The 26,556-nt window shown below is 32.6% G+C and overlaps 1 protein-coding gene across 7 annotated transcripts in view; it reads left to right on the plus strand.

Annotated features, from left to right (window-relative positions):
• The window catches only part of LOC130665417 (glutamate receptor ionotropic, NMDA 2B), a 1,452,633-nt gene that overhangs the window by 1,398,276 nt on the left and 27,801 nt on the right, over nt 1-26,556 (plus strand). For 5 of the 7 annotated variants that reach the window (XM_057465786.1, XM_057465780.1, XM_057465778.1 and 2 more), the window contains one exon: nt 3,624-3,808. The exons of the other annotated variants lie outside the window; for them this stretch is intronic. In XM_057465786.1, the coding sequence (XP_057321769.1) occupies nt 3,624-3,808 (185 nt within the window). The remainder of the gene's footprint in view (nt 1-3,623; nt 3,809-26,556) is intronic. 7 annotated transcript variants of the gene reach the window in all.

Below are 26,556 nucleotides of genomic sequence, written 5' to 3' on the forward strand. Positions count from 1 at the left end.
GAAGTGAAAACCTTCCTCGTATTCTTTATTGTTGTCCGCAACCTTTATATCGCTCAACTAAATTTTCTATCGCTACCAAAGGGCGAAATCCCGGATAATTAATTTAAAATGAAGTGGCGGACATAACAGTTTCTAACAATTTGATGATATCGAAAATTTCACAGAATATAAAAAAGCTTATTTTTGCAACTTAGACTTCTAATAACTTCTAAATGATAAAGCATAACTCATTTCCTTGAAATTCATGTTTGACCCTTTCCCGGTTGACCTTGAGTCCCTACTCTCAATTTGAATCGTACGTCTTCGTCTTAATGCGAGAGAGCACTAGCCTGTTGAGAAGAGAAGGGGCAGATGCCAGTAGAAGGGGGCGCATGCATGCACTACTACGACTAAACTGTTACTCACACGATTAAACTGTTACTCACACATCCTTAACAACGAACTTTGATTGGCGCTACCCCCGTAGAGCTTACACCGATTCATTTCGACACACACTTTCGGGAAAGGGTTAAGCTTACAAAATAAGTATTAATTACACTATTGTAGCTTTATTGTATGCACATAAGTAATCTACTTTTCCTTTCCGGGTAAGGCCGGATGGCTCTTTTTTGATTATTCAAGAGCATTTATCGAATACAAAAACCACTTTTATCATTGCCGTGAACGTACTTTATATACTATATCACCATCAAAAGAGGCACTTGTCACTCTATCGGATAACAGAGGAGTAGCCGTACCCAAGTCGGTCTCAAGTTTGGACGCTATCTAGCGGCGAGCACCAAACTCGAAGAAGCAGCGGTAGAAGTAGTTCGATGCTCACACATTTTAAAAAATTAAACGGTCAGTCAAAGAATATTAATGACTTTTATTTTATGATCAAAACCAATATAAAAAATTTTTTTTTCCTTGCATCCAATAATTATATGGATGCAATTTTTCTTTAGGTAAATACTTACAAGAAAATTTAATTTATTCGAATTTATTTAATATCCAGAATTTTTTTTTTTACTTTTTTTAGAAGGTACCCTATTTTGATCGCACAAATAAAATTTATTTTCTTAATGACCTCTGAAAATTTTTCCTATTCACTTTAAATATCATTAGACAAAAAAAAATTACCGTATTTGAGTCCTCAAAAACTTAGTATTTCCTTAAGTACCCCGTTTTACCCCTCTAATCCCTTTTTGAATACATTCGAGTTACATTGAAAATATGTAAAATATAAACGACAATCGGCCAAAAGTTAGCTAGTAGACTTATATTTTTTAAACGTATTTTATATATATTTATATATTTTTTATGTATTTTTGATGAATTTTTTCATACTAAAAATATATGTTTTTTATATTTTAACATATTCTTTTGATAAATTTTTTTTCACGGCGGACGTTTCAGGCAATAAAAAAAGTGATTTTTGTATTCTGTTTAGCTCTTGAATATTCTAAAAATCATAAATTTCCGTAAAATTGTTTTTTTCACTGTATTCATTTAGTCTGCATAAACTCAATGAATGAAATTTTCAACTTCTTCAATTACGAAAGTACATTGCAGGTAGTGAATAAGTAGTTATATGAAAACGAAATAAATTTCAATCAGCTGCATAAGTTTATTGTGGCCAGAAGGTATCCAATTATTTGAAATTAATTTGTATCATTATTGAGTAAATCATATGATTGACTTACACTATAATATATTAAGGAAAATAAATAGTTAAGGTAATTGCATGAAACTTTTCTTCAACATCATTTGCAAAATTGATTGGAAATAATCATTAATTTCCATTAACTCAAAACAGTATTTTTTTCAAATTCATAGACGTTCTTATAACATACATAGATTATTTCAGCCCCATCTCTTATTTTTTACTGTTATCTTAGATTTCGTTTCATCCAATACATCGATTTGGAAAGAAATATTTTTATATTAAGCCTAAAACCATTAAGTCTTTTATTCAAACCTCCCCTAGTGGTTCAGGCGTCACCGCCAAACTCCGAGAAAACTCGGGGTATCGACAGAGTTTCAGCTGTGTTCTGATAGTGAAAACGCGGAGTTTTGTGTGCAGTCGCGACACGTGATTCTGCAGGCATTTTGTCGGAGTTTTGTGGTTTTGCTGTTTTTTTTTTTATTATTATTTTTTTTTTTTTTCAAAAAAATTTTCAAGAAAATGAAAAAGGAACTACTTATTGCATATTAATTACGAATTCATATGTACATGATGATATAATTATTTAATTACAAAAATCAAAGGTCTTCGGTAGACTTGAACTCAGTACCTTGCGACTATCAGTCTGTTGCGTTACTCATTGATTCAAGTTTCAGATGTCGAAGTGAAAGGATTATTTGTTTCATTTAGAGTTAGTTGATAAATCAGGTTTAATGTTAATCAAAATGTATCATGACTGAATGTAAAAATGAATGCGTCATTACTTTACTAAGAACCTTTTTCTTTTTTTAATTATTGGAACAAAATTATTTTTAATGAAATTTTTAAGACACTTCCGTTGAGTATACTGAAAAAAAAATTGTTTCGAATTCATCATTTCTGAATGATCTATATCTTTCAAAAACTTATAAAGTAGAAAAATATAATGAATAATAAATTAACTCATAATTACACAAACATATAGATAATGTATGTAATCAGAACCGAATCTTGTAATTTCTATTAGAGGTATTTTCCATTGTGAACGGTTTTTTTTTTTTTGGTTCTTTATTTTTTATAAACAATACATAAGTTGTACTTGAGGTTATTTGAAAAATCAATAACCACTGCGATAACTCTGCGAAAATTCTGTGGAAAGATCTTATTGACTCTGCAAATACTCCCAGAAAACTCTGCTGAAAAATCTCTATGAAAACACCGACAAAACTCCGGAAAAATTCCGCGATAACAGTGAAAAAGAAGAAGATACACCATCAATACTCTGCGAATAATCCGCACACACTCCGTGAGAATACCAGCAATACTCTATGCATACTCTGTGAGAACGTCGACAATACTCTATGAATACTCAGTGACAATACTGGAAATACTTTACGGAAACCCATAAAAACGCTCTCGGAATCTTGTGTCGTAACTGCACACAATACTCCGTGCTTACGCAGCGGAAACACCGCGTATACGCATTAAATACCCCGATCAAACTCCAAAAGGGAGTATACTCTGCATAAACTCCGCATAAAAGCCGTGTATACGCTGAGTCGTTAAAACCGCTAGGGTCCCTTCGAACTTTTTTCAAATTCCTTGTTTTTGAATCTATTGAAATTCAGTTGACTCAAGTGCGGATAAGCCAAGTACGCTATGTATTTCGAAAGAAAACATCATTTCTATCATACACTACATATGAGCATTAGTGTAACGTAAAACACCGCAGTGCTATAGAGAATTGAAAAAAATTCGAATTCTCCCATGTATTTCAAATGAGAAAACTTCATAATTAATGGTAAAGTACTTTAAATTAAAACTGAGGGCTGAAACTTTCAGAAAACTTTTTTTTCCAAGTCTACAATAGTGTTTTGAAGTGAGCGTGAAAAACAAAAGACAGTCGTTCCAAATGAAGCGCTTTTATGTTCATACTCATTGGCTGATAGTCACTCAATATTGATAATGTTGTGTCATACAGAGCATAAATAAAACATTGGAGTTCAATGGTGCCATTTTCGAAACAAAGGATGTTCTCAAAGGTCATTGTCAAAATTCTGAATGTGACGTATGGAAAGTTCAATATGAATTAAACTTAGCACGGGTAAGGATTCGACAGCTGGAAAAACATCTAGAGGCGCATGGAATCGAATCTGGCGAGAGCAAGTAAGATGCAAGCTTTTTTCATTACCATAAATCTCCGTTAAGCCTTTCTCGTATTTCTAGATTCAATAAAACCTTTTTTAGCTAGATTTTTTTTCAAATCAAACTATTGTATTCGTCCTTATGGTCGATTTTTCAAGGAATTTAATCATAACTCTTTAAATCAATATTTAGAACAGCCTGTGTTACGTTCTGGCTTTAAGTAAATTTAAATAAAAATTTTTAGAAATTTTTTTTTTTTGAAGTCTCGAATTATTTATTCGCCGCAGTGAGCGAATAAACGGTTTAACACTTCTTAGAATCATAATTAAATGATAAATTAATAATTCTTTACTTTGTTGGCGATATTATTTTTATTCACCGCCAACAATGTAACGGAAATCTCTTGCGATAAAAGAGTCGCCGTGGCTCGCAGATAGTCTAAACAGATGACGATGCATGAGACCCGGGCCACGACGATTCTCTTATAGGAAACCTGAGATGCAACGTTAACATTTTTAATAACGTTTTATACCAAAGAGCGACAGAATTAAGGCAGTCGATCACAAGATCTAGTAGAGCCAAGAACTCTACACAAACCTGCTGGCTTGATCGTGTCACTCGGACTTTGAAGCAAAATATATATCCGTATTTTATTAAAATACGCACTCCATATTTAAACTTTGGGCGCCGGTACTGGCAGCCTAGGCACTTCCTTTCCAAATCCAAAATTCATGCTTCGAGGCCGATGACGCAGGAGGTCAGAACGTGCAGTACAGCTCGGTCGCGGGATTCGAGGTGTCATCGCGGACCTCACCAAAGATCGTTCGAGAATTAAGCTCATGTGTTGTTGAGCTTTTGAGCTCGTGTGCTGTTGAGCCTTCGAGCTCTGGTGGTTTGATCGACCTATTAAAATTGCTTTCCTCTACTGTTGCGTAATCACAACTACATTCAAATTTGAATATAGTTGCACTTCCGGCAAATAGAGGCAGCACCTACTGAGGCCTAGTGTCTGACAATTAAAACTTGACTTGCGCAGTGCGACGCATGCGCGTATGATTTTCCTGCCTCGTGTCAAGAAGACCGACGCCATTATCTTGCGTTCATATAATTTCAAGTGACACCACATGTTTTCCATAATCAATTAATTTTGCACTCATCTCGAGTAAATAAATAAAAGTAATTAATCAATTCCATTAAGGGTTCATAACTCTCTATAAAAATATAATTATTTTTATAATTGCGAGCACCGGAGGTCATCAAATAAATAATCAAACCATCAAGAATTCCAGTGATCTACAACCAGTTCCTGGGGAGGTTAATTCAACGGAAACTCGTACAGGTGCTTAATTACTCTTTTATAAATTAATTCAAGTGCTCATCAAAATAAAAGACTCAGTTTTATTATTTATTTGACTATCATCATGCTCAATTTCTTAATTAAATTAAAAGTTATTTTTCGCTTAGTAGCCTCTGCAATCATGCTACCACGTGTTCGACAAATAAATTAAAATTAGTGTAATTTATTATGAGCTCATTAAATTCAATTAAATTAAGTGATCATTATTATTAAAACTCAATAACTAAATGAGTTATGTATTCAGTGCTATTAAACATAGTAATTAACGTGTTCAATAATTAACTTCGCACGGTAACCTCTGATTTCATGTTACTTTTTATTCTGACATATTTGCGATCAATTCAGTGTTCAATTAAACTCAACTTAATTATTTTAATTCGTTTATTTACTCGAGCTCAATTCAATAATTTGTATTCAATCATTTACGTATTCATGAGCTCAGACATTTAACAGTATTGATAAGTTGAATTAACGATTTAATTTGTAACCCAGTGATATTTCGTGCTGTGACAAATAAAAATATTGTTATATTTTTAAATATGCGTATTTTTCTAACATCCTAACCACCAACCAGTCCTGGCATGCATTTATTTCATTATTATTACAACATCTACGAAGGAACCGACTCTTCGGGGCTCGTCTTGTTCGCACCCAGAGGACGTATCAAGGGATTATTTGGGCCGAGTTATGGGGCCCATAATCGTCATCATGGTAAATCAATAAACTTTTTTTGCTTAAAATAAAAGAAGGTCAACAGCTGATGCACCCGGGGTCTATCGACACCCTAACGACGTCAACCTGGTAAATTTCGAAATATTCTGTCTCATATGTTGAGAAGCCAGCATGTTACACCTGTTTCTAATTTTCCATTTCCTGTTTAAGTAACATGGAAAAAAAATTTTTTTTTATTCCTCTATCTTGGCAATCGCACCTCATATAAATACATTCATACGTATTCCTGTAGAGAATTTAACGCTCTACAAAGAAGGTCTCTTACACTTTTATAAAAGAGACAGCCGCTCTAAATATATTCAAACGTAAACTTCGAAAAGTATAAAATTTTGATTTATCAGTTATTAAACTGATACAAATTTATTTAATACTGTCTTAAAAACAATTTTTTTATGTGAAACTGATTACGATGCACTACCATTTTCATAAAGCTAAAAGAAAAATTACTCATGCATCGAATTTTTTTTTTCTTTATTTTATTTACTGTAAGAAAATCGTGACTCGAGTTGGTTGAATTAAATATTTCAAAGTTCCACGGAATTATCAATTCACTACTCATAAATTTATGCATAATTATATATATATATATGTATGTGGTGGTTCGGCTTCACTCCGCGAGATGGCATCTACAACTCGCGCCTCTCACAGTATCTCGTCCCTACACCTATTTCAATATATAACATTTCCAACATGTTACTTCCAACTCGGCGTCTTAGGTAGGGTATACGATAGACACACCTAACTGAGGAGTCTCAGCTATCGTATACTTAGACGAAACGCCTCTCTCCCCACAAATACCTTTTTCTATCTCTCCTCTTCTCATCCTCTCTCACAACGTTGCACTCTTTGGTAGTTGGCGACTTAGGCAGTGATTATTGCAATCTAAACCTATAGTATCGTCGCCAAATATATATATATATATATTAGGGTACTTCATTTTGGAGCCAGATTTTTTGTTTTTGAGTGCATGTGGAAAAAACCATGGATCACCAAAAAAATCAAATTTTCGCGCAAGAAAAAAAATTCTATCTCGATTACAGACCTAGCTCATTGAAAAATGATGAAAAATGATGCTCATTTAAATAACATGGGTAAATTTTTTTTTTAGCTTCAAGTATTTTTAACCTCGTTAACAAATCTATAGATCAAAGAGACTGATACACATTTTTGTAGAAAATTGAACGCTCTACAAAAAGGTCTCTTATCATTTTTCGATAAATCCATCTATTCAAAACTTATTAGAGCTCGAATTTAGTTGGAGATTTTTTTTACTTTTCCGGTAAAATTATCAGACTTATCACAAAATTTTATGAGGTCTTTTTTGTTGACAATTTTATTCTCTACAAATTATTGTCAGCAACATTTTTTCAAATTCCGCATTTTTTTCTAGTTATTTTCATTTCAATGTCAAGCTCTGGAAATCGATCAGAACCACTTTTTTAAGAGCCCAAAATTAAAATGACAATAACTAGAAAACAATGCGAAATTTAAAAAAAACTTTACTGATAATAATTTGTAGAGAATAAAATTAGCAACAAAAAAGATCTTATAACATTTTGTGATAAGTCTGATAGTTTCACCGGAAAAGTAAAACGTTCTCCAACTTTACTTCGAGCTCTAAAAACTTTGAAACAGATGGATTTATCAATAAAAGATAAGAGACTTGTTTTGTAGAGCGTTCAATTTCCTACCAAAATATGTATTAGTCTCTTTGATCTATTGATTTGTTATAAAGGTTAAAAATACTTAAAGCTAAAAAAAAAAATTTTCCCATGTTTTTTAAACGAGAAAATCGAATTTTTCAATGAGCTAGGTCTATAATCGACATAGACCTTTTTTTCATACGCGAAAATTTTTTTTTTGTGTTGAACTATGGTTTTTTTCACATGTATTAAAAAAAAAATCTGGCACCGAAATGAAGCACCCTAATTTATATATTTATATATATATATTAGGGTGGGCCAAAAAAACCAACCTATCGAATTTATGTCTTAAAAAGGATCTATATATCGAGAAAAAAATTTTCCTATTGGGCAAAATTTTTAGGTCAATTTTAAAAGGTGTCGGTAGCCACTTGATATTTCCCATTTAAATAACATGCAAAAAAATTTTTTTTTGATTAAAAATATTATAACTTTTGAACCGTGTGAGATAAAAATTCGGCTCTAGAATATTCTTGTAGGGCATTAAATTTCCTAAAAAAAAGTCCTGAGAGTCGAATTTGTAAACTTGATATTTCATATACTAACAGGCCATTAAAGTCTAGAGTAAACAGAATCATACAAATTTAAGGCTTTATTATTAAAAATATCAATACTACGAGAAAATTTGTTCTACATGTAGTGCAATGAAATCACCAACAATATCCACGTTGTAACAAATAATATTTTGTTATCAATCACAATAAAAGAGAAGTATTTGGAAAATCCAAATAAAGCCTTAAATTTGTATGATTCTGTTTACTCTAGACTTTGATAGCCTGTTAGTATACGAAATATCAAGTTTACAAATTTAACTCTCAGGACTTTCTTTTAAGAAATTTAGTGCCCTACAAGAATATTCCAGAGCCGAAATTTTGTCTCACATGGTTCAAAAGTTATAATATTTTTAATCAAAAAATTTTTTTTTGCATGTTATTTAAATGGGAAATTTCAAATAGCTACCGACACCTTTTAAAATTGAGCTAAAAATTTTGCCCAATGGGAGAATTTTTTTCTCGATATATAGGTCCTTTTGAAGACGTAAATTCGATAGGTTGGTTTTTTTGGCTCACCCTAATATATATACGCATATGTGTTATATATAATTTCCTACCAAGAGGTTTAGTATACTAGCAGTATTTAATTATCAGAACCTTAGTTTAGTTACAACTACGGCTTAGTGTTGTATAAACGTGATGGATGTATTCATGGGGGATCGGTTTTTTGTGAGGCGTGTTCAGAGTTTACCTCGTCAGGTAAGTTTGATTCTATTAAATTTAATTTAAATAAACCCCGCGTGACCGACTCTTGTTCTTAGAGTGATACGCGTGGTGGCGGAAATTCTGTATAAGCTGACGAGTCCGCATAGCTATCATCGCTTAGAAGTCATAGACATGCTGGACAAGATACCCACGATCACCGGGCTCTGATTACCTTGTGTCTTGGAAGGTCTTTATACAACCACGGAAAGGATGCATGCCGTCTGGCTAGCTCGTCACGTTAGCGCAAGAATTTCCGTCGAGGAGTACAATGTTACGGGGAGTGTGGGGAATATAAGCGAAATGGCAGGTGTATTGATTCGGTTTCTAGATTAATAAAAGAAGATACAAGTTACAATTGCAATATTGATGTTGTCGAGTGTTTGTTACCGTAATAATAATAATACCCGTATCGTTATTCTCATTAAATAAAAATTACACCCGAATATGGAAGAACGCACACAGTTCTCATCGCTCCAGATCCCACCGTTACGCGTGTTGTCCCCCTCCTTCCGGGAGTGGAGCTGCTGTGGTGACAATACCACCGCTTATGAACCGTAATTGTTTCTTATATCGGAGTACGATAAAATTTGATATTTGGATTTTTGTGTTCTCCACCCGGGTAATAACATGATAAACCTCAATACACATATACATATATGTATGCATACTGTGTTAATTATTGTGTTTTAAGTTCTTTTGTTGTATAAATTTGCTAACCACATAAATATATATATATATATATGAATATTTTTATATACAGAGACTTACCTTTATCTGAGGGGTCTTAGTATATTTATCAGTTATTTTTACGTTCTTTTATATTTATAAATAATTTCGTTTTTATCTAATTATTATTTTTTTGTGATCTCTACCCTGCTCGTAACAATTGGTGTGTCACGATCGGAGAGAGTGAAGGCGACGGGCGAAGGGTTATATTTAATTAATTATTTAGTAAAACTACCCAAAATATTTATTCTATTATTCAACCAAGAAGCCTAATAGGACCGTCACGTGGCTAGTGTGAGAATGTTTAATATTTGGCAAGTTTTCTGTATACTAAATAAGTCTATTTTGTACTGAGCGGAAGTACGATAGACAATCCCGATCGTTGACCTGCGTGGCTTTAGGGTAGGTCAGGGATTTTAAAGCGAGAGGGAAGCAGGTAGGTGAATATGGGCCTTCGAGAAGTCCCTGTTCTTTTACGTCTGTCTCTTTCTGTACCCGTTAACTTAGAAAGAGAGGTATAAGTAAGAGAAAGATGTTTTTAATAAAAAGAAAAGAATCTGTATATTCTTATATAAAATTATAATATGGTTTACATTGGGTATATTATAAGTTTAACAATATACATATATATATATATATTTTGACTTACCACTCAGGTGGAGATGGTTTACAAATTTGCGCTGATCACACTTTCTTACAATTCACCGATTTGAATTTTATGATCGCGAAATTGTTTTTATTTAATTCGCCGCAACACTGCACTGTGGCGTCGTGATTTTACCTCAGCGGAATTAACTGCACTATTCGGACTCGGAGCTACTGGGGTGCCAAGCGGATACACTCCCCTATCTACCGAATACGAACGCGGATATTGAAATTTGATTTTAGGATTACGATCTAGGAGTCTGGATTCATAGGCTATAGACCGTCACGAGACCGATGATCCTGATTTGGGTGAGTCGAATCGACCGTGATTTTTGCGAGTCTTAAAATTTAGGTATTTGGCCAAGGAGCCCGATTGCCTAGGCGGTGGACCGTCACGTGGACAACGATTAAAATTTTACCTCTGATTCGCGGTACTAATCGGACTTAAGCCGTTAGAACTAATCGGTACTTTTGTTAAAATCTGTAGAGCTTCGGAGAGATTACTTTTGATCGACTCGAGATCCGACAGAGTTTAATTCTGATTAGCGATTGACTGCCTTCGTTAGGTTTCCGGCAGTTTATATATTCTAGTTTTGATGGGAAAGTAATAGGTTTCTGATGCAATCGTTGGGTCCATCTCATTAATTTGGACAACAACATGATGAGCAAGTACACGGTTCCGGAAAAAGCCTTCTAAAAATTTAGAAAAGTCCATATATGGACATCGGGTGATAACGTTTTTGTCAACAACAACGGATGAGTAAGTGCTCTAATAGAAAAACAAATGGCTAAGTACGTAGATCCGTTTCGTCATAGCATGGGAACGTATGCAGTGATTTCGAAATATGTAAATTATATGGTCGTAAAATTTTTATGACCGTTGAGTTAATTAGAGGTCCGGTGCACACGTGCAGGTGTCTCGCTGAGTCGCAGCTATACATACTTTTGGGTACTACGCCCGTACGCACACATACATACTCTCTTATAAATGTATTGTGAATAGGTGTACGCAGGTAAGTGTGGATGCAAGATGAGTATACGGCTAGATGACGTAGTTGGGTTTGAGCATAGGCTCTGCCCTTTTGATGGAGAGAAAGAGAGAAAGGTACATTGTCGTATCGGTCGATCTCTGTTTTCTTACTCATCGTGCCCGTGTAAAAAAAAATGTTCGAGAAATATACGAAAAATGGTCGAAGCTCGAACATCGAAACGTGACTCAATTTCGTAGATTTTTCGAACATTTTTCGAACATTCATTGATTTGATTTTTTTCGTTCCGAAAATTTTTTTAAAAAAATTTTTTGTATTTTTTTTTCGAACTTTCAGTTTTTTCAAATTTTCAGATTCTTTCAATCTAGATGAGTAAGAATGTTTTCGAACATTTTTCGCATACTTTTCGAACACATTTCGTATATAAAATTTTTGGGATTTTAAGTCTATTTTTTCTCAAAATACTAAGAAATATTTTCGAACATTTTTCGTATATGAAATTTTTTGGATTTTGAGTCTATTTTTTCACAAAACAGTAAGGAAAGTTTTCGAACATTTTTCGCATATTTTTCGAACAAATTTCGTACATAAAATTTCGTGGATTTGAGTCTACCCGTGTAAAAAAAAAATGTTCGAGAAATATACGAAAAATGTTCGAAAATTTTCCTTAGTGTTTTGAGTAAAAATAGACTCAAAATCCAAGAAATATGTTTTAAATTTGTTCAAAAAGTTTACTTAGTATCTTGAAAAGAAATAGACTCATAATCCTAGAAATTTCATGTACGAAATGAGTTCGATAAATATTCGAAATTTGTTCGAAAAGTTACCTTAGTGTTTTGAGAAAAATTTGACTCAAAATCAAAGAAATTTCATATATGAAATGTGTTCGAAAAATGTTCGAAGTTTGTTTGAAAATTTTTGTAAGATTTTTAAGAGAAACTTTCAAAATCTCAGAAATTAAAAATTATAAAAATTTTCTTACTTATCTAGATTGAAAGAATTCAAAAATTTGAAAAACTGCAAGTCCGAAAAAAATACAACAAATTTTTCATAAATAATTTTCTGAACGAAAAAATCAAATCATTGAATGTTCGAAAAATATGCGAAATTGTGTCACGTTTCGATGTTCGAGCTTCGAACATTTTTCCTATATTTTTCGAACATTTTCTTTTTACACGGGTGCATGCACTTACATAGGTGCCTGAGAAGATCTCAACGCAAAGATTTTGGGTGTGGCTGCGTACCTTCTTTTTTATAAAGTGAAAAATTTTGGAAAAATTAATTAAATGGATAAATCACGATCCACATGTAACGATTGTTACATGCGATTTTATTGTATATGGAGCGCTTATTCTTTATCTTTTATCCAATTCCTGTGTGGTATATTTTGTTTCAATTCATTTGGCACGATTGTGAGATTTGTACCTTCAAGTAAGTATCTAGGGCTGAAACTAGTGACACGGTGTTCTGCATTATTGTATTTATCTACGCACTTTCGAGCAATTGTTGTCCATGCTGTTTTCCTTGTTCGATGATTTATTCTGCACCTTATTTCGTTAACTAGTGTCTGGTTTAGTCGTTCGTTTAGACCATTTGAAAAGGGTGCATTTACTGTTGTAAATATTATTGGTGTTTTGTACTCTTGTAAATAATTTCAAAATTCCTTAAAGTTTATTCCCGGATATTGGTTACTAAGGATCATACCAATTTTATTCGATTTTAACACTTCGCTTACTAGTTCTATGAAGTCTGTTGCATTTTACGTTTTTGAAGTTTGTATATACGCATATCTTGTGTAGTGATCTACCAAGAGGTGTAAATATTTTTTTGTAGATCTTGAGCCACGAAAGCCTCCGATCGTGTCTATCGAGACTATCTCAAAAGGCTTTGTTGCTGGGCCTAGGTGGGACATGAGGCCGAATCTGTTTTGTCCTCTTGATTTGTTTTTTATGCATGTTTCACAATTTTTGCAGACGTTTTGAATATTTTTTGTTAGGTTTTTAGACGCATAAAAAGGGCTTATATTGTTTTGCATTTATTTCATACCTATGTGACACATGTCTTTATGTATATTTTTTTATAAGTTTTACACTGAATTTTTCAGATAGTATAATTTTTTCTTTATTTATTGATTTCTTGTAGTAGACATCGTTTCTTCTTACCAACCCTGATATTTTTTATATATCCTTATTTTCTATCTGATCTTGAATAATATCAGTTAATTTTATAAGATTAAAAATCTCTAATTGTTCGTTTTTATTATTTTCAGGTTCCAGTACCGGGTTCCTACTTACACAGTCTGCATCTAAGTTGTATTGACCTGGAGCGTATTTTGTATTAAAGTCGTATTGCGATAAATAGTATGTTAGATCCCCTAGCTCTCCATCTGGTCTAACTTTTATATTCATGTTTTCCAACGGTTTATGATCTGAATATACCGTAAATGATATTCCGATCAACCAGTATTGCCAACATCTTATCGCTTCTTTGATAGTTAAACGTTCTAAATATATCACTTTTTTCTTCTTTTGCGCTTCATTTTATTTCTTTGAGAAGTACGCTACTGGTTTTTGTTCTCTGTTTTCTTGTATTTGTTTTAGCACTGCTGCTATTTCTTCTAGAGACGCGTCTGTGTATATTACTATTGGCGAATTTTTGTGAAAAATTTTTAGTACTGGTTGTGAGCATGATAAATTTTTTTTTATTTTTTCGAATGATTATGACGCACACACCCGAACACACATACGCACATAGTCGCACACATCCGAACACACGTGCACATATTCGCACACACCCGAACACATGCGCACACACCCGAACACATGCACGTACACACGCGCACACACATGCACACATCCAAACACATTCACACAAACGCACACACCCGATCAGATACTTGCACACACCCGAACACACTCACGCACACACTCGAACACATTCGCACAAACGTACACACCTGATCAGACACACGCACACATTTACACACTCGCACGCGCACTCACGCACATCCACAGACACGCACACACACAGAAACTCGCACTCGCACACACGCTGTTTTACAGTTTAATATGAATTAATTTAAATGTTAAAACTCCGGACCAGAGTGAAGTCAGAGTGAAATAAAATCCGCATCACTCCAAGATCACTCCGCAAAAAAAAACCTCCCAATTCACTCCGCATGCGGAGTTATTTTTTTTTAAACTCCGGAACTCCGAGTGGCGGAGTGAATTCGGAGTGAATTTGGATTTAATTTCAATCCGGATTCACTCTGGATTTGTTACAGTGTATCATTAAATCATCTATTAGTGGAAATGGTTGTGCTTGTGGTATTACTATTTTATTTATATCTCTAAAATCTATGCAGAGTCTGTTTTTTTATGTTTTCACCTTTTTTAAATGCTTATCTTACAGGTGCCGCAAACTGGCTGTATGATTTCTCTATAAGTTTTTTATCTAATAGTTTTGCCACTTGTTCTTCTATTCCTTTTTTGTTCTCTATACTGCATTTGTAGGGCCTCTTGCTGCAACATCTATCCACTGATAAATCTATGTGTGCTTCGTATCTTTTTATCGTGCCGACGTCATACTTATCTTTTACGAACAATGATTTGAATTTATCCATCATTTTATTTATTTCAGATTTTTGATAATCTGACAAGTGATCTAAATTTGCTATGAAATTATTTTTTTTTATGTGTTCGTTAAAACTAACTAGATTCTTCTCATTATTAAGATTTTCTTTTTTACTCTGAGATGTATGGATATTTTCATTCCTATAAATATTTTCTTTCTTATTATTTACATCTTTTTTTCTTTCATTTTCATGATCTATTTAGATTTTCATCTTGAATCAGTTTAAATTCTTTTATAATGTCTGATCCAATTAGAAAGTCGTATTTAAAATATTTTTTATCTATTATGTGAATATTTATACTTTTCTCTACGTCGAAAATTTTTATTTTTAAAGTCGTCAAACCGTTTGTTTTTTGGACACCATTAATTGTTGTTAAATTTGCTTTATTAGTTTTGTTATTTTTTACTTTATTTTTTGTGTTTAGGAATTTTGAGTTTATTAGGGATACATTTGATCCTGAATCGTAAATTCCCCAAATGTTTAATTTGTTTTCTAAAGTCAGTTTGACGGTTATTATTGGTGTCGTTACTCGTTTTTTTGGTCTGACTCATTTAGTTCCGCTTCTATTATGGAATTATTCACATGTCTGATATTTTCAACTTCCCGCTAAGAAAATTGTAAATTTTCAAAAATTCGGGAAGTTATTGGTTTCGGTCCGATTTACGAAAATCGAATTTTCATCAGATGTCGACGTTTTGAGGTCCTAGGAAGCTATTCTGACTAATTTCACGATGATGTCCGAGTGTATCTATGTATGTATGTACGTACGTACGTACGTATGTAAATACCTGTATCTTTTGAACGGATGAACCGATTTTGAACTTTAAGGTGTCATTCGACGCGGCTTGTCAATATCTTGAAGCTGATAGAAAATTGAGCTTGATCGGTAGGGCTCGTTCAGAGATATTCCAAAAATAAAATTTTTCAAAAGTGTTTTTTTCGGATAACTTTTAATGTGCTCGATGGATTGATCTTAAAATGGACTGGGCTCTAGAGCTTTATAAGCCGCGTTGAATGCCACCTCAACCATCAAAATCGGTTCATTCGTTCAAAAGAAACCGCTGTCGAAAGAATTAAAAAAAAAAAATTTTTTAATTTTTTTCGAAGTATCTCAAAAACGATAAGTCGAATTCAAAATTCGATCAGCTTTAGAACTTGATAAAACGCGTCGATTGCCATCTCAACCGTCTCAATCGGTTAATTCGTTTGAGAGATATCGTTGGAGAAAAAATGGTAAAAAACTATTTTTTTCGAAACGAACGGCATCCAAAAGTATTTTCGAGCTCGAAGAGCTCGAAAATGTACTCACGGCAAAGTTTTCGAGCTCAAGGAGCTCGAAATCAGCGGGAAGTTTTAGGGCTGGCTCGCAGGGTCAACCGATAGATAGATTTTTTTTATCTTTATCATAATCTTTTTTAAACCAGCAAGCAGCTCCTGCGTGGAATCTTTTTCCTTTATTCAATTTTTCGTAGTTTGCGCGTGGCTTTTTATTTTTATTTTTCAAGTTAATACTTGTTTTTTTATTAAAAATTTTTTTACTCACCATATATTCATATTCATTCAATTCATAGAATAAATCTGAAGTCTCCTTTATCATTCCTCTATCGATCCTGTTTAAAACAACTTCCGGAAGTCCAGCTGCAATTAGGTCGATTAGAGTTCCCATATCGATTGTCTTTCTCATGTCAATTAAAAGTTTCTCTTTTCTTATCGCATAGTCTATTAAGGGTCCTTCATTGTATTTGGAGAGTAGTGCATAGGTCACTGGGTTCCATCCTTTTGTCGCAAATGTTTCAGAAAATTTTGTTTTCCATTCTGCCCACGTTCTCTCTACAGTTAATCTAGTAAACATCGAACTAAACCAGTGCTTGCATGAGCCTTCCATAAAAAGTCGGAGTACTTCAATTTTTTTGTTGTCATCGTTTACATCAAATCAGTTGCATTCTCGTTCAAATATTTCCATCCATTGGCTTGGGTTTGGGTTTTTACTTGTGAATTTTTCAATAATAAATTTGTCCGTTATGATTTTCAGATTGGCGTCTCTCGGTGCCTGTGAATTTTCAACTAATGTAGCAAGTATTCTATTCAGAGTACTTACGTCCTCATGTGTACCCGCGTTTACTTCTTTGATATTTTCTGAAAATACGTCACCAAATTGTAAATTTTCTCCTTCACCTGTATAAGTTTCTGCTATTTCATCTGTTAATTTTATCCAGATTTTACCTTCATGATGCCGTTTTTGTAAAGAATTTTCTACTTTTTTAAAAGCTTCTGTCGACAGTATTTTTTCGTAAACATCACTGTCAATATTAACAGCTAATAACCACTATATATTAAGATAACTCTTCACAGCGCGTTATATACTTAATATTATTGGTAATTATAATACTGAAGATTATGAGTAACATTATTTTATTTTTATTTAATAGTTTTTAAGTTTTAAATGAATAGTTTTTAGGTTTTTAAGTAATAGTTCTTAAGTTTGCGTATTATTTATTTAATATTTGTCATGGAACAAAAAGTTTTTGACACTTTTGCTCTGGTTTCGGATTTGGAAAAAACGTCCTCTCCAGTATCTACACAAAATAAAAATTGTCCATTTATATTTAAGAAAATTGTATATAAAATTGTAAATATTGTATCTATTGTATTATAAATTGAATAAGATTATAAATTTAGAACTTACGCTGCATCACGTCCTCGTTGGTATCTTCCCCCTCTGTTTCGTTGTGGTCCAAGATTAATCATATTTGGTCCATTGAAATTGGGGTTTTGACGTCCATAATTCGGTATTTGGTCTCTTTCTAGGTTATTCTGTGCGCATTCTTCGGGCTGCCTATCATAATTCGCGATATGACGATCTCTACCTTGATGTCCGGCTGGATTATCAAACTATCTGTACAAATTAAGGTACGCTTGGCGTGCTTTAGCAGCTTGATTGTCAGATTGTTATATTATCGCTAATAAACGTCGACGTCTCTGTTCATCAACTTGCTGACCACGATCCAGTGGCTGTCCATGATCAACTCCTCTATTATCAATATTTTCAGGTACTGCAGGAGCAGGAAGGTTGTTTTGTCTTCCACCAATGTGATTATTATTGCCAACATGAGCTGGTCGTTGATTTTGAAAGCCATTATCCGGAATAAATTCAGGGGCATTAGGGTCGAGATCAACATTGACGTTGGGAGAATCAGGAAGAGGATTTAGAGCCCTCCGACTTCCTTGTCAATCAACATTGTTGAGCAGGTCCTCCAAGAATGCAGCATCATCATCTATTTCCATGTTCGTAACCTACAAACTAGTAAAGGAAGCAAATAAATAATTTATATTTTATTGTCATCTTAACCACAACATTTATTTATAATGATAAAATGAATATTATTATAATGGTTAATACTTACTAGGATTTTCTTCTTGGACTTTGAAAAATTTATTTAAAATAAAAATTTTGCTTTCGTCATTTGTAATTTATTAGATCTTAACGATTTTGACGGTTTTAACTTAATACTTGAGCATCACGTATTCACGCCTGCGCAATAGCTAAGTGTTAGGTAAAATAGCAGGTTACCATCTGACGGCAGTATTATATCCGGTAAAAATACTAGAAACAACTATAAATACCCTGATAGCACAAATTCCTTAGCAAAAGTTTACTCTACAAAAGTTTCCTTGAATTTGACGTCAAATATCCGTCAGCTTCAGGATTTTCCGTTTTTGACGACAACTTGCGATACAATTTGACGTAAATTTACTATCCGAATTGAAATGCAAGTTCACTTAAAAAGTTGTACTCATTTTGACGTCCAATTCTAACCGTGACTTTCTATCAATTTTCAGCCAATATGGCTATCAGGGTATAATAAGTTTCCAACAACTTGTATTTTTAGGTAGATTTTTTTGAAAATCTAACTATTGTATTTGTCCTCATGGTCGATTTTTCAAGGGATTTTGTCATAAACTATCATAATTAGTTGAGTAGAGTTCAAAAATACCACCCGTTAAAAAATTTATATATGTATGTATATATATATATATATATATATATATATATATATATATATATATATATATATATATATATATATCAGGTTGATCAGACCAGAAACGTTGCAATAAAGTGTGAAATAATTCTCAACATTGCGTTTTTGGTCTGATCAACCTGATATTTATTAATTAATTAACAAGCATGGACCCGAATTCAATAATAATAGATATATATATATATATATATATATATATATATATATATATATATATATATATATACACATATATATAAATATATTTATACACATATATACATACACAGCATACACATAGATATATGTGTGTTACTTATAACCTCTTGTTAAGAGTTTAGTGTATTAGTAGTATTTAAGTATTAGGACTGCAGCTAGCTGCTATAACGGTATAAGATACATTATAAAAATTAATGAATGTGTTCATGGGAGATCGGTTTTTTGTGAGGCGTGTTCGCAATTATAAACTCTTAGAAGTTATGGACATGCTCGACGAGATACCCACGATCAGCGGACTCCGATTACCTTGCGTTTTGGAGGGTCTTTACACAACCACCGAGAGGATACATGCCGTCCGGCTGGCTCGTCACGTTAACGCGCGAATTTCATTCGATGCATACAATGCCCCGTACTCCTACACGGAAGATTTGGAGGGTATAAATGAAATGGCGGATGTATTGATTCAGTTTCTCGATTAATAAAGGAAGATGCAATTTATATTTCTAATTTGATGTGTTCAAGTGCTTATTACTATAATAACAATATCCATATTTTATTTTTAGTAACTAAAAATTAACCCAAACAAGAAAGAACGCGCACAGTTCTCACCGCTCTAGCTCCCACCACCGCGCGTATTTTTTACTCCGCTCTGGAGTAGGGCTGCTGTGGTGACAATACCACTACTTATGTTAGTAATTAGTTCTTATATCGGAATGCGTTAGAAATTAATATATAAATTTTTGGTGCTCTCCACTCTGGCCGTAACACTTAGTTATTCACAATCCCAATAATGCTAAAGACAAAAAAAAATATATGTATATATATATATACATATTTTCATGAATTTATCAATTTTCGGATAAATTATCGCTCAGATAAGTTGTCGCATGGATTAATTATCGGCGAATGAATTATCGCTAGGATCAATTATCGACGGATGAATTATCGCTCGGATGAATGGTCGGCGGATGAATTATCACCAGGATCAATTGTCGACGGATCAATTTTCGCGGCTTAATTGTCCCGGATCAATTGTCTTCGGATCATCGGTCGTGTCACCATATTAGGGTGTGTCAAAAAAAAAAGATTTTTTTTTCTATAGGTCTCATAGTCTCAAGAGTTTCTTTGGAACCTAAAAAAAATCCTTTTAAAAAATCAGCTCAACATCTCGAAAATTGAGCTGGCGGTTGATAAATTCATTTTCCCATTTAAAATACACGTAAAAAAATTATTTTTGAGTTTTTCGAGGAAAAATCAATGAAAAAAATCGGTCTGTCAGTTGACCCTGCGGGCCAGCCCCAAAACTTCCCGCTGTTTTCGAGCTCAACATTATTGTGAATACATGTTCGAGCTCTTCGAGCTCGCAAATACTTTTGTATGCCATTGTTTTGTAAAAAACCATTTTTTAGCATTTCTTTCTCCCACGATATCTCGCGAACGAATTAACCGATTTTGATGGTTGAGGCGGCAATCGACGTGTTTTATCAAGTTCTAAAGCTGATCAAATTTTGAAATCGATTTATCGAGTCGTTTTTGAGAAATTTCGAAAAAACCAAAAAAAAATTTTTTTTTTAATTCTTTCGTCAACGGTTTCTCTTGAACGAATGAACCGATTTTGATGGTTGGGGTGGCATTCGACGCGGCTTATAGAGTTTTAAAGCTGATTAGATTTTGGAATAAATCTATCGAGCAAATTAAAAGTTATCCAAATAAAACATTTTATTTTTGAAATATCTCTGAACGCACCCTACCGATTAAGTTCAAATTTTTACGGCTTCAAGACATTAACAAGCCGCGTCGAATGACACCTCAACGATCAAAATCGGTTCATCCGTTCATGAGTTATGAATATTTACATACATACATACGTACGTACGTACACACATACATACACTCGGATATCATCGTGAAATTAGTCAGGATAGCTTCCTAGGACCTCGAAACGTCGACATCTGATGGAAATTCGATTTTCGTAAATCGGACCGAAACCAATAACTTCCCGAATTTTTGAAAATTTACAATTTTCTTAGCGGGAAGTTAAAAATTTTTTCCGATTTTAACTATCGAAGTTTATAGGAAATCTAATTCCCTACAAAAATGTCCTCGATAGTCATGCTCGTAACTACAATACAAAAAAAGTTACAAGCCTCCAAAGTTCGAAAAACAATAATTATTTTAATTATTGTTTTTACTTTATTGTTATTTAATGGCTGGTATATTTTGTTTTCTGAATTTTATTTGCAATCATTTATAAAAAATCTATTTTATTGACTGATTGACACAGGTAAAAAAAAAGTTAATCTTCTCGGTTTTAAATTATTGCACACCTCGAACGCGAGGTAGTGCTCTAAGTCACCAAATCAAAAAATCACGATCCACTCATCTTAAATCATTTCCACCAACTCTATATTGCACTTATATAATAAAAAAAGTACACCAATAGCAAGAGGATATTTCAATTAAGGGGGGGGGGTAGGGTTTTTAAATTATTTTTTTTTTATTTTTTTTCTGAATGAACAAAATGTCGAGAATATTGTGTACAAATTTTGAATCAATCCGATTAAAACTAACGGAGTTACAGCGTTTCAAATGACCGGCCGGTATACCTAATTTTTATACCTGCCCCTACATACCCCTAGTAGAAATCAGCTGCGATTTTCTTTGTTCTTCCAAATCCCTTTCTCCGGCTGTATGTCTTTCGAAGGATGTAAACTGATGACTTTATTTCAAATTTTCACGAATAAAAAACTTGAAATGGATTTTCCCGAAAACGTTATTTTTAAAGTCCGTGAACATCATAACTCAAAATGTACTGAACCGATCCTTTTGAAAATTTGAACATTTCTTCTTCACATTAATCAACAGGTAACTATAAAGAGTTTTTTTTTGTTTTTCATTTTTTTCTATTTTTTAATAACAAATTAACCGCGATTTTTTGAGCTAAAATCGCGTTTCTCACTTTCAAGTGCTGCAAAAAATCGAAAAAAAAAAAAAAAACTCTTCGTGGTTACCTCCACGTAGGTAACGAGTTATGATGTTCACCGCAAAACGACTTTTTTCGAGGCACCTCCGGAGATTCAACGTCACCAGCTTATTAATCAATATTTTTTGTTGAAAATTTTTTCTGATATTCTTTAAAAGTTGTACAATAATATGTGATTAAGTTTAATGAAATTACATTACTCATCTCGCCAGGAAAAAATCACAAAAATATGCTTTTTTTCCGCCTTTAAAACCCTACCCCCCCCCCCCTTAATACTCTTGATGTTGTTATAAGATTATTTATTTTGATTATCTTTAAAAAAAAGTAAATTCAAAAAAATTTCACTTGGACGTCAGTTGGTCTGTATGGATACAAACAAGATATCTTACGAAAAACTCAACTTATTACTTCGATTTTTTTTTATTTACTTTAGATTATAACCCTTAGGAAGCCTATTGAATTTCAGTATCGTAAACCGTTCCGTTTATTAATATTTAAATAAAAACCCAAAACTGATGGTCTCAACTCATAACAAATCCGTAATTTTTTCTCTACAAATATATATATATATATACAGTTTTTAATAGTACATCTCGATACCACGCGTCACGAGCGCTTTTATTTGGTGTTTTATTTGCTGATCATTTTTAATGGGCGTGTTTGGCCGAACTAACCGGGTCTAATTTTGTTGGGGTTAAAGTAATATTGTTAGTATATATAATATATATATATATAATATAATAATATTGTTAATAATCGGATTAAAAATAAACCCCGTTTGATAAACTGGTCCATATGGTGTATTCGGATCCTCCGCCCCAGCACATTCCCTAATAGCACAATTAGCTTTAGCAAAAGTTTACTTGCATAAGTTTTCTTGAATTTTTCGTCAAATTTCTGTCAACTTCGGACTTTTCCGTTTTTGATGACAATTTATACACAACTTGCTATACAATTGTAGGCAATTTTATGTATAAATTTGCTTACTTTCTGAACTGGTAAGAACGAACATTACTGACTTTTTTTTTTTTATAGTAAACATTTACCTTCAAATTGAGGAAAAATTGACCGCAAATTTTTCTTTACAACTTTTGCTGTCAAACTGTTGGCAAATTCGCGCAGCAAATTTCAAGCAATTTCAATGTCAAATTACGATTTGAGTTGGGGTACATGCTATATGCCCGGGAAAATTTTAATTCATATTTGAATAGAAAAAAAAAATGGAAAATAACCATTAAAATAATGTACGAATTATCAAGTATACTGATTAAAGTGTAATTTAAGTGAGCAGATCTTAGTATCTCCATTATAACTGATCTTTGTAAATAGTATCCATATAAATAAAAAAATTTACAAAAATCGAACATTAATTGATAAAAAATAAAACGAAGAAATGATTTTATCATGCTTTCTGTCTGCAGTAAATGTGCCTGTGGAAATTTTGTTTGCGTACAGCATGATGAAATTGATTTTTATTTATGTTTCTTATTGATTAATAACTTTGATTTTCTTAATTTATATTCTTTTATTGATACTATTTACAAAGATTATTCATAATCATTACATTGGATTTTGTTCATTTGAATTTCATTTGAATCAATCACGATAATCCATACGTTTTTTTTAATGGTCAATCACATTTTTTTTCAAAGATTTTTCTTTTTTTTCTATTTTAAATTTATTGTAAATTGAAATTCTTGCGGGTATCTGGTAGGCGTCACAGTGCCTCCGGGTGGCGAATCCAAACACACCATTAGTATAGTAAAAGCATATTGACTATACCAAATCTTACTAAGCCCTAATAGTACAGTCTGTTTAGCAAAAGTTTACTTTACAAAAGTTTCGTCAAATTTCCGTCAACTCCGGACTTTTCCAGTTTTTTTACGACAATTTGTATGCAACTCGCTATTGAATTAGATGTAAATTTACTGCCCGAATTAGAATGCAAATTCACTTTAAAAGTTGACTAGACAAAAGTTGTCGTCAATTTTCAAGCAAATTTTATGTCAATTTATTGTTAATTTGGCTTGAAAATTTGCTAAGTATTTTTTTACCGTCAAATTGTAGACAATTTTATGTATAAATTTGCTTACTTTCTGAAACGGCAAGAAAGAACATTGCCGATTTTTTTTATCGTAAAAAAAAGTTACCTCTAAATTGAAGAAAAATTAACCGCATATTTTTCTTTTCAACTTTTGCTGTCAAATTTCTGACAAATTCAGGTAGAAGATTTCAGGTAATTCCAACATTAAATTACTGTCAATTTCAAGTAAAGTGGCTATTAGGGAGATCGCTCGGTACTTGGTTTAGCTAAACACGTCCACTGCCTAGTAACGGCGTGAGACTAGACTTTTTTATTGATATTGATAGTGGGACTACTCTCTGCGAGGACTTTAAGTTGAAAAAGAAGAAATAAAAGCTGTCAAATAAAAAAAAAAAAAAGAAATTCGGTAAGCATTTATTGTTTAAAGAAAATAACTGATATAGCTGTAAATAATATAATTATTAATGTTAATAAAAGATCAAAAATATTTTTTTAAGTTATTTTATTTGCTCTATGAGTTTTCGAAATGGAAATAGACGACGACGCATCTTTCCTGGAAGACTTATTAAATAATGTAGATATGCACGGAAACAGGAAAGATCCTCCTCCTGCTCCTGTAAATGCTCATGCTGATCTCAATCCGAACGCTCCCGAGTTTCACCCTGGACATGGCAATCAACCAGCTCATGTTGTTAACAATGATCAGTTTGATGGAGTACCTGAAAATGTTGCTGATAATCAGCCACTGAATCACGGTCAGCAGATAGAAGACCAAAGGCGTCAACGCTTACGGGCGATAATTAATCAGTCACAAAATCAAGCTGCCAGAGCACGCCAAGCATATCATCGCTCATATGGTCAACTTGATAAGCACGCAGGACTTCCAGAAAGAGACTTAAATCGTCAGAACGCAAACTTCGATGGGCAGCAAAGAAACCGCAACCAAAATAACTTCGGTTATCATGCACAGCAAGAAAATTTTGGATATGATGATGGTAGAGAAGAAAGATGGCCTAATCAAGATAATCAACTTGGTCCATATCGCAATAGAGGTGGACGACGGCAAAGAGAACGCGATGCAGCGTAAGCCCGAAATTTATAACCTTATTTAATTCACAAATCGACGATATTTAAAATTCAATATTTACAATTTTTTAGATATATATTTACAATTTTTTGTGCAATTTGAATTTATATATATATATATATATGCATAAATTATTTCGACAATATTTACAATTTTATGTGCAATGTATGAATATATACATGTACATATATTCTACAATTTTACGTGCAATAGTTGAATATATATATATATATATTGCAACAAATATGAAACTGATCTTTTAAATATTTGAATAGCTAGAAAACAAATGCCTTCTTCTCTTGTTTTTATAGATACGCGACAAAAGTCAGTCAGTCTTATATTGACAGTTTAACAGCAAACATTGTATTTCAATAAACTATATATTGCTCTTGTTTTCTTTTACTGCTGGTAATTGTGGTGTTGTTATTTCTAATATAAGTGTGTTATCATTGTAGTGTATAAGTGATATTAATTTAAGATACCAATCACTACAATTTGGTGTCAGAAGTGCGCGTAACCTTCATGTGTATTTACAAATATAAAATAAAAATAGCTGTCAAAATATTGCGACGCGACAGGAAAGGCAAAGATTTGAAACGATCGTGTTTTTGATATTAAAAAAAGACGTAAATTCAGTGATCAATTAAATGAGCTTAGTGAAAACACATTTTTTTAAATTTGTGATAAAGTGCGCGTGTAAATTGAAATAAATTTAGTGATGAATTAAATAAGTTTTGTGAATATGTGTTATTATATTAAAGTGCGTGTAGTAAAATAAGTAAATTCGGTGATGAATTAAAAAAAAAAAAGTTCTGTGGATATGTGTTATAGTGTTAAAGTTCCCGTAGTAATATAAATAAATACGGTGATGAATTAATTAAAATTTGTGAATATATTTTATAATATAGATTCCAAGTGCGTGTAATAATTTAAACGAATTCAGTGATTAAATAATTAAGTTTTGTGAAAATATTTTTCTTAATCGGTGTCAAAATGCCTATTTAAATTTATTTGTGTGATGTACTATATATATAAAAAAAAATTAAAAAAAAAAATTCGTGATTAATAAATTAATGTTGTGAAAATATTTCTATTAAATTGTGTTAAAGTGCGGGTATGAGTAATTACGTGTGTGATAAAAATATAAAATAATAGTGATCAAAGCATTAAACGGCGGGTAGTCTTATTATTTTTTTTTAACGAAACAGTAAAGCCGGAAGAATATTTTATTAGCATCAATTGAGGAGTTGAAGTTGAATTGATGGACAACTCGAAATTCAGAAAGGGTAAATTTGGTGATGTATCATTATTTAATAATAATTATAGCTAGATAAAATTAAAAAAAAAAAAGTACGAATTAGCTAAAAAT

The sequence above is a fragment of the Microplitis mediator genome, chromosome 3, assembly GCF_029852145.1.
Source record: "Microplitis mediator isolate UGA2020A chromosome 3, iyMicMedi2.1, whole genome shotgun sequence".
In the NCBI taxonomy this organism is placed as follows: domain Eukaryota; kingdom Metazoa; phylum Arthropoda; class Insecta; order Hymenoptera; family Braconidae; genus Microplitis; species Microplitis mediator.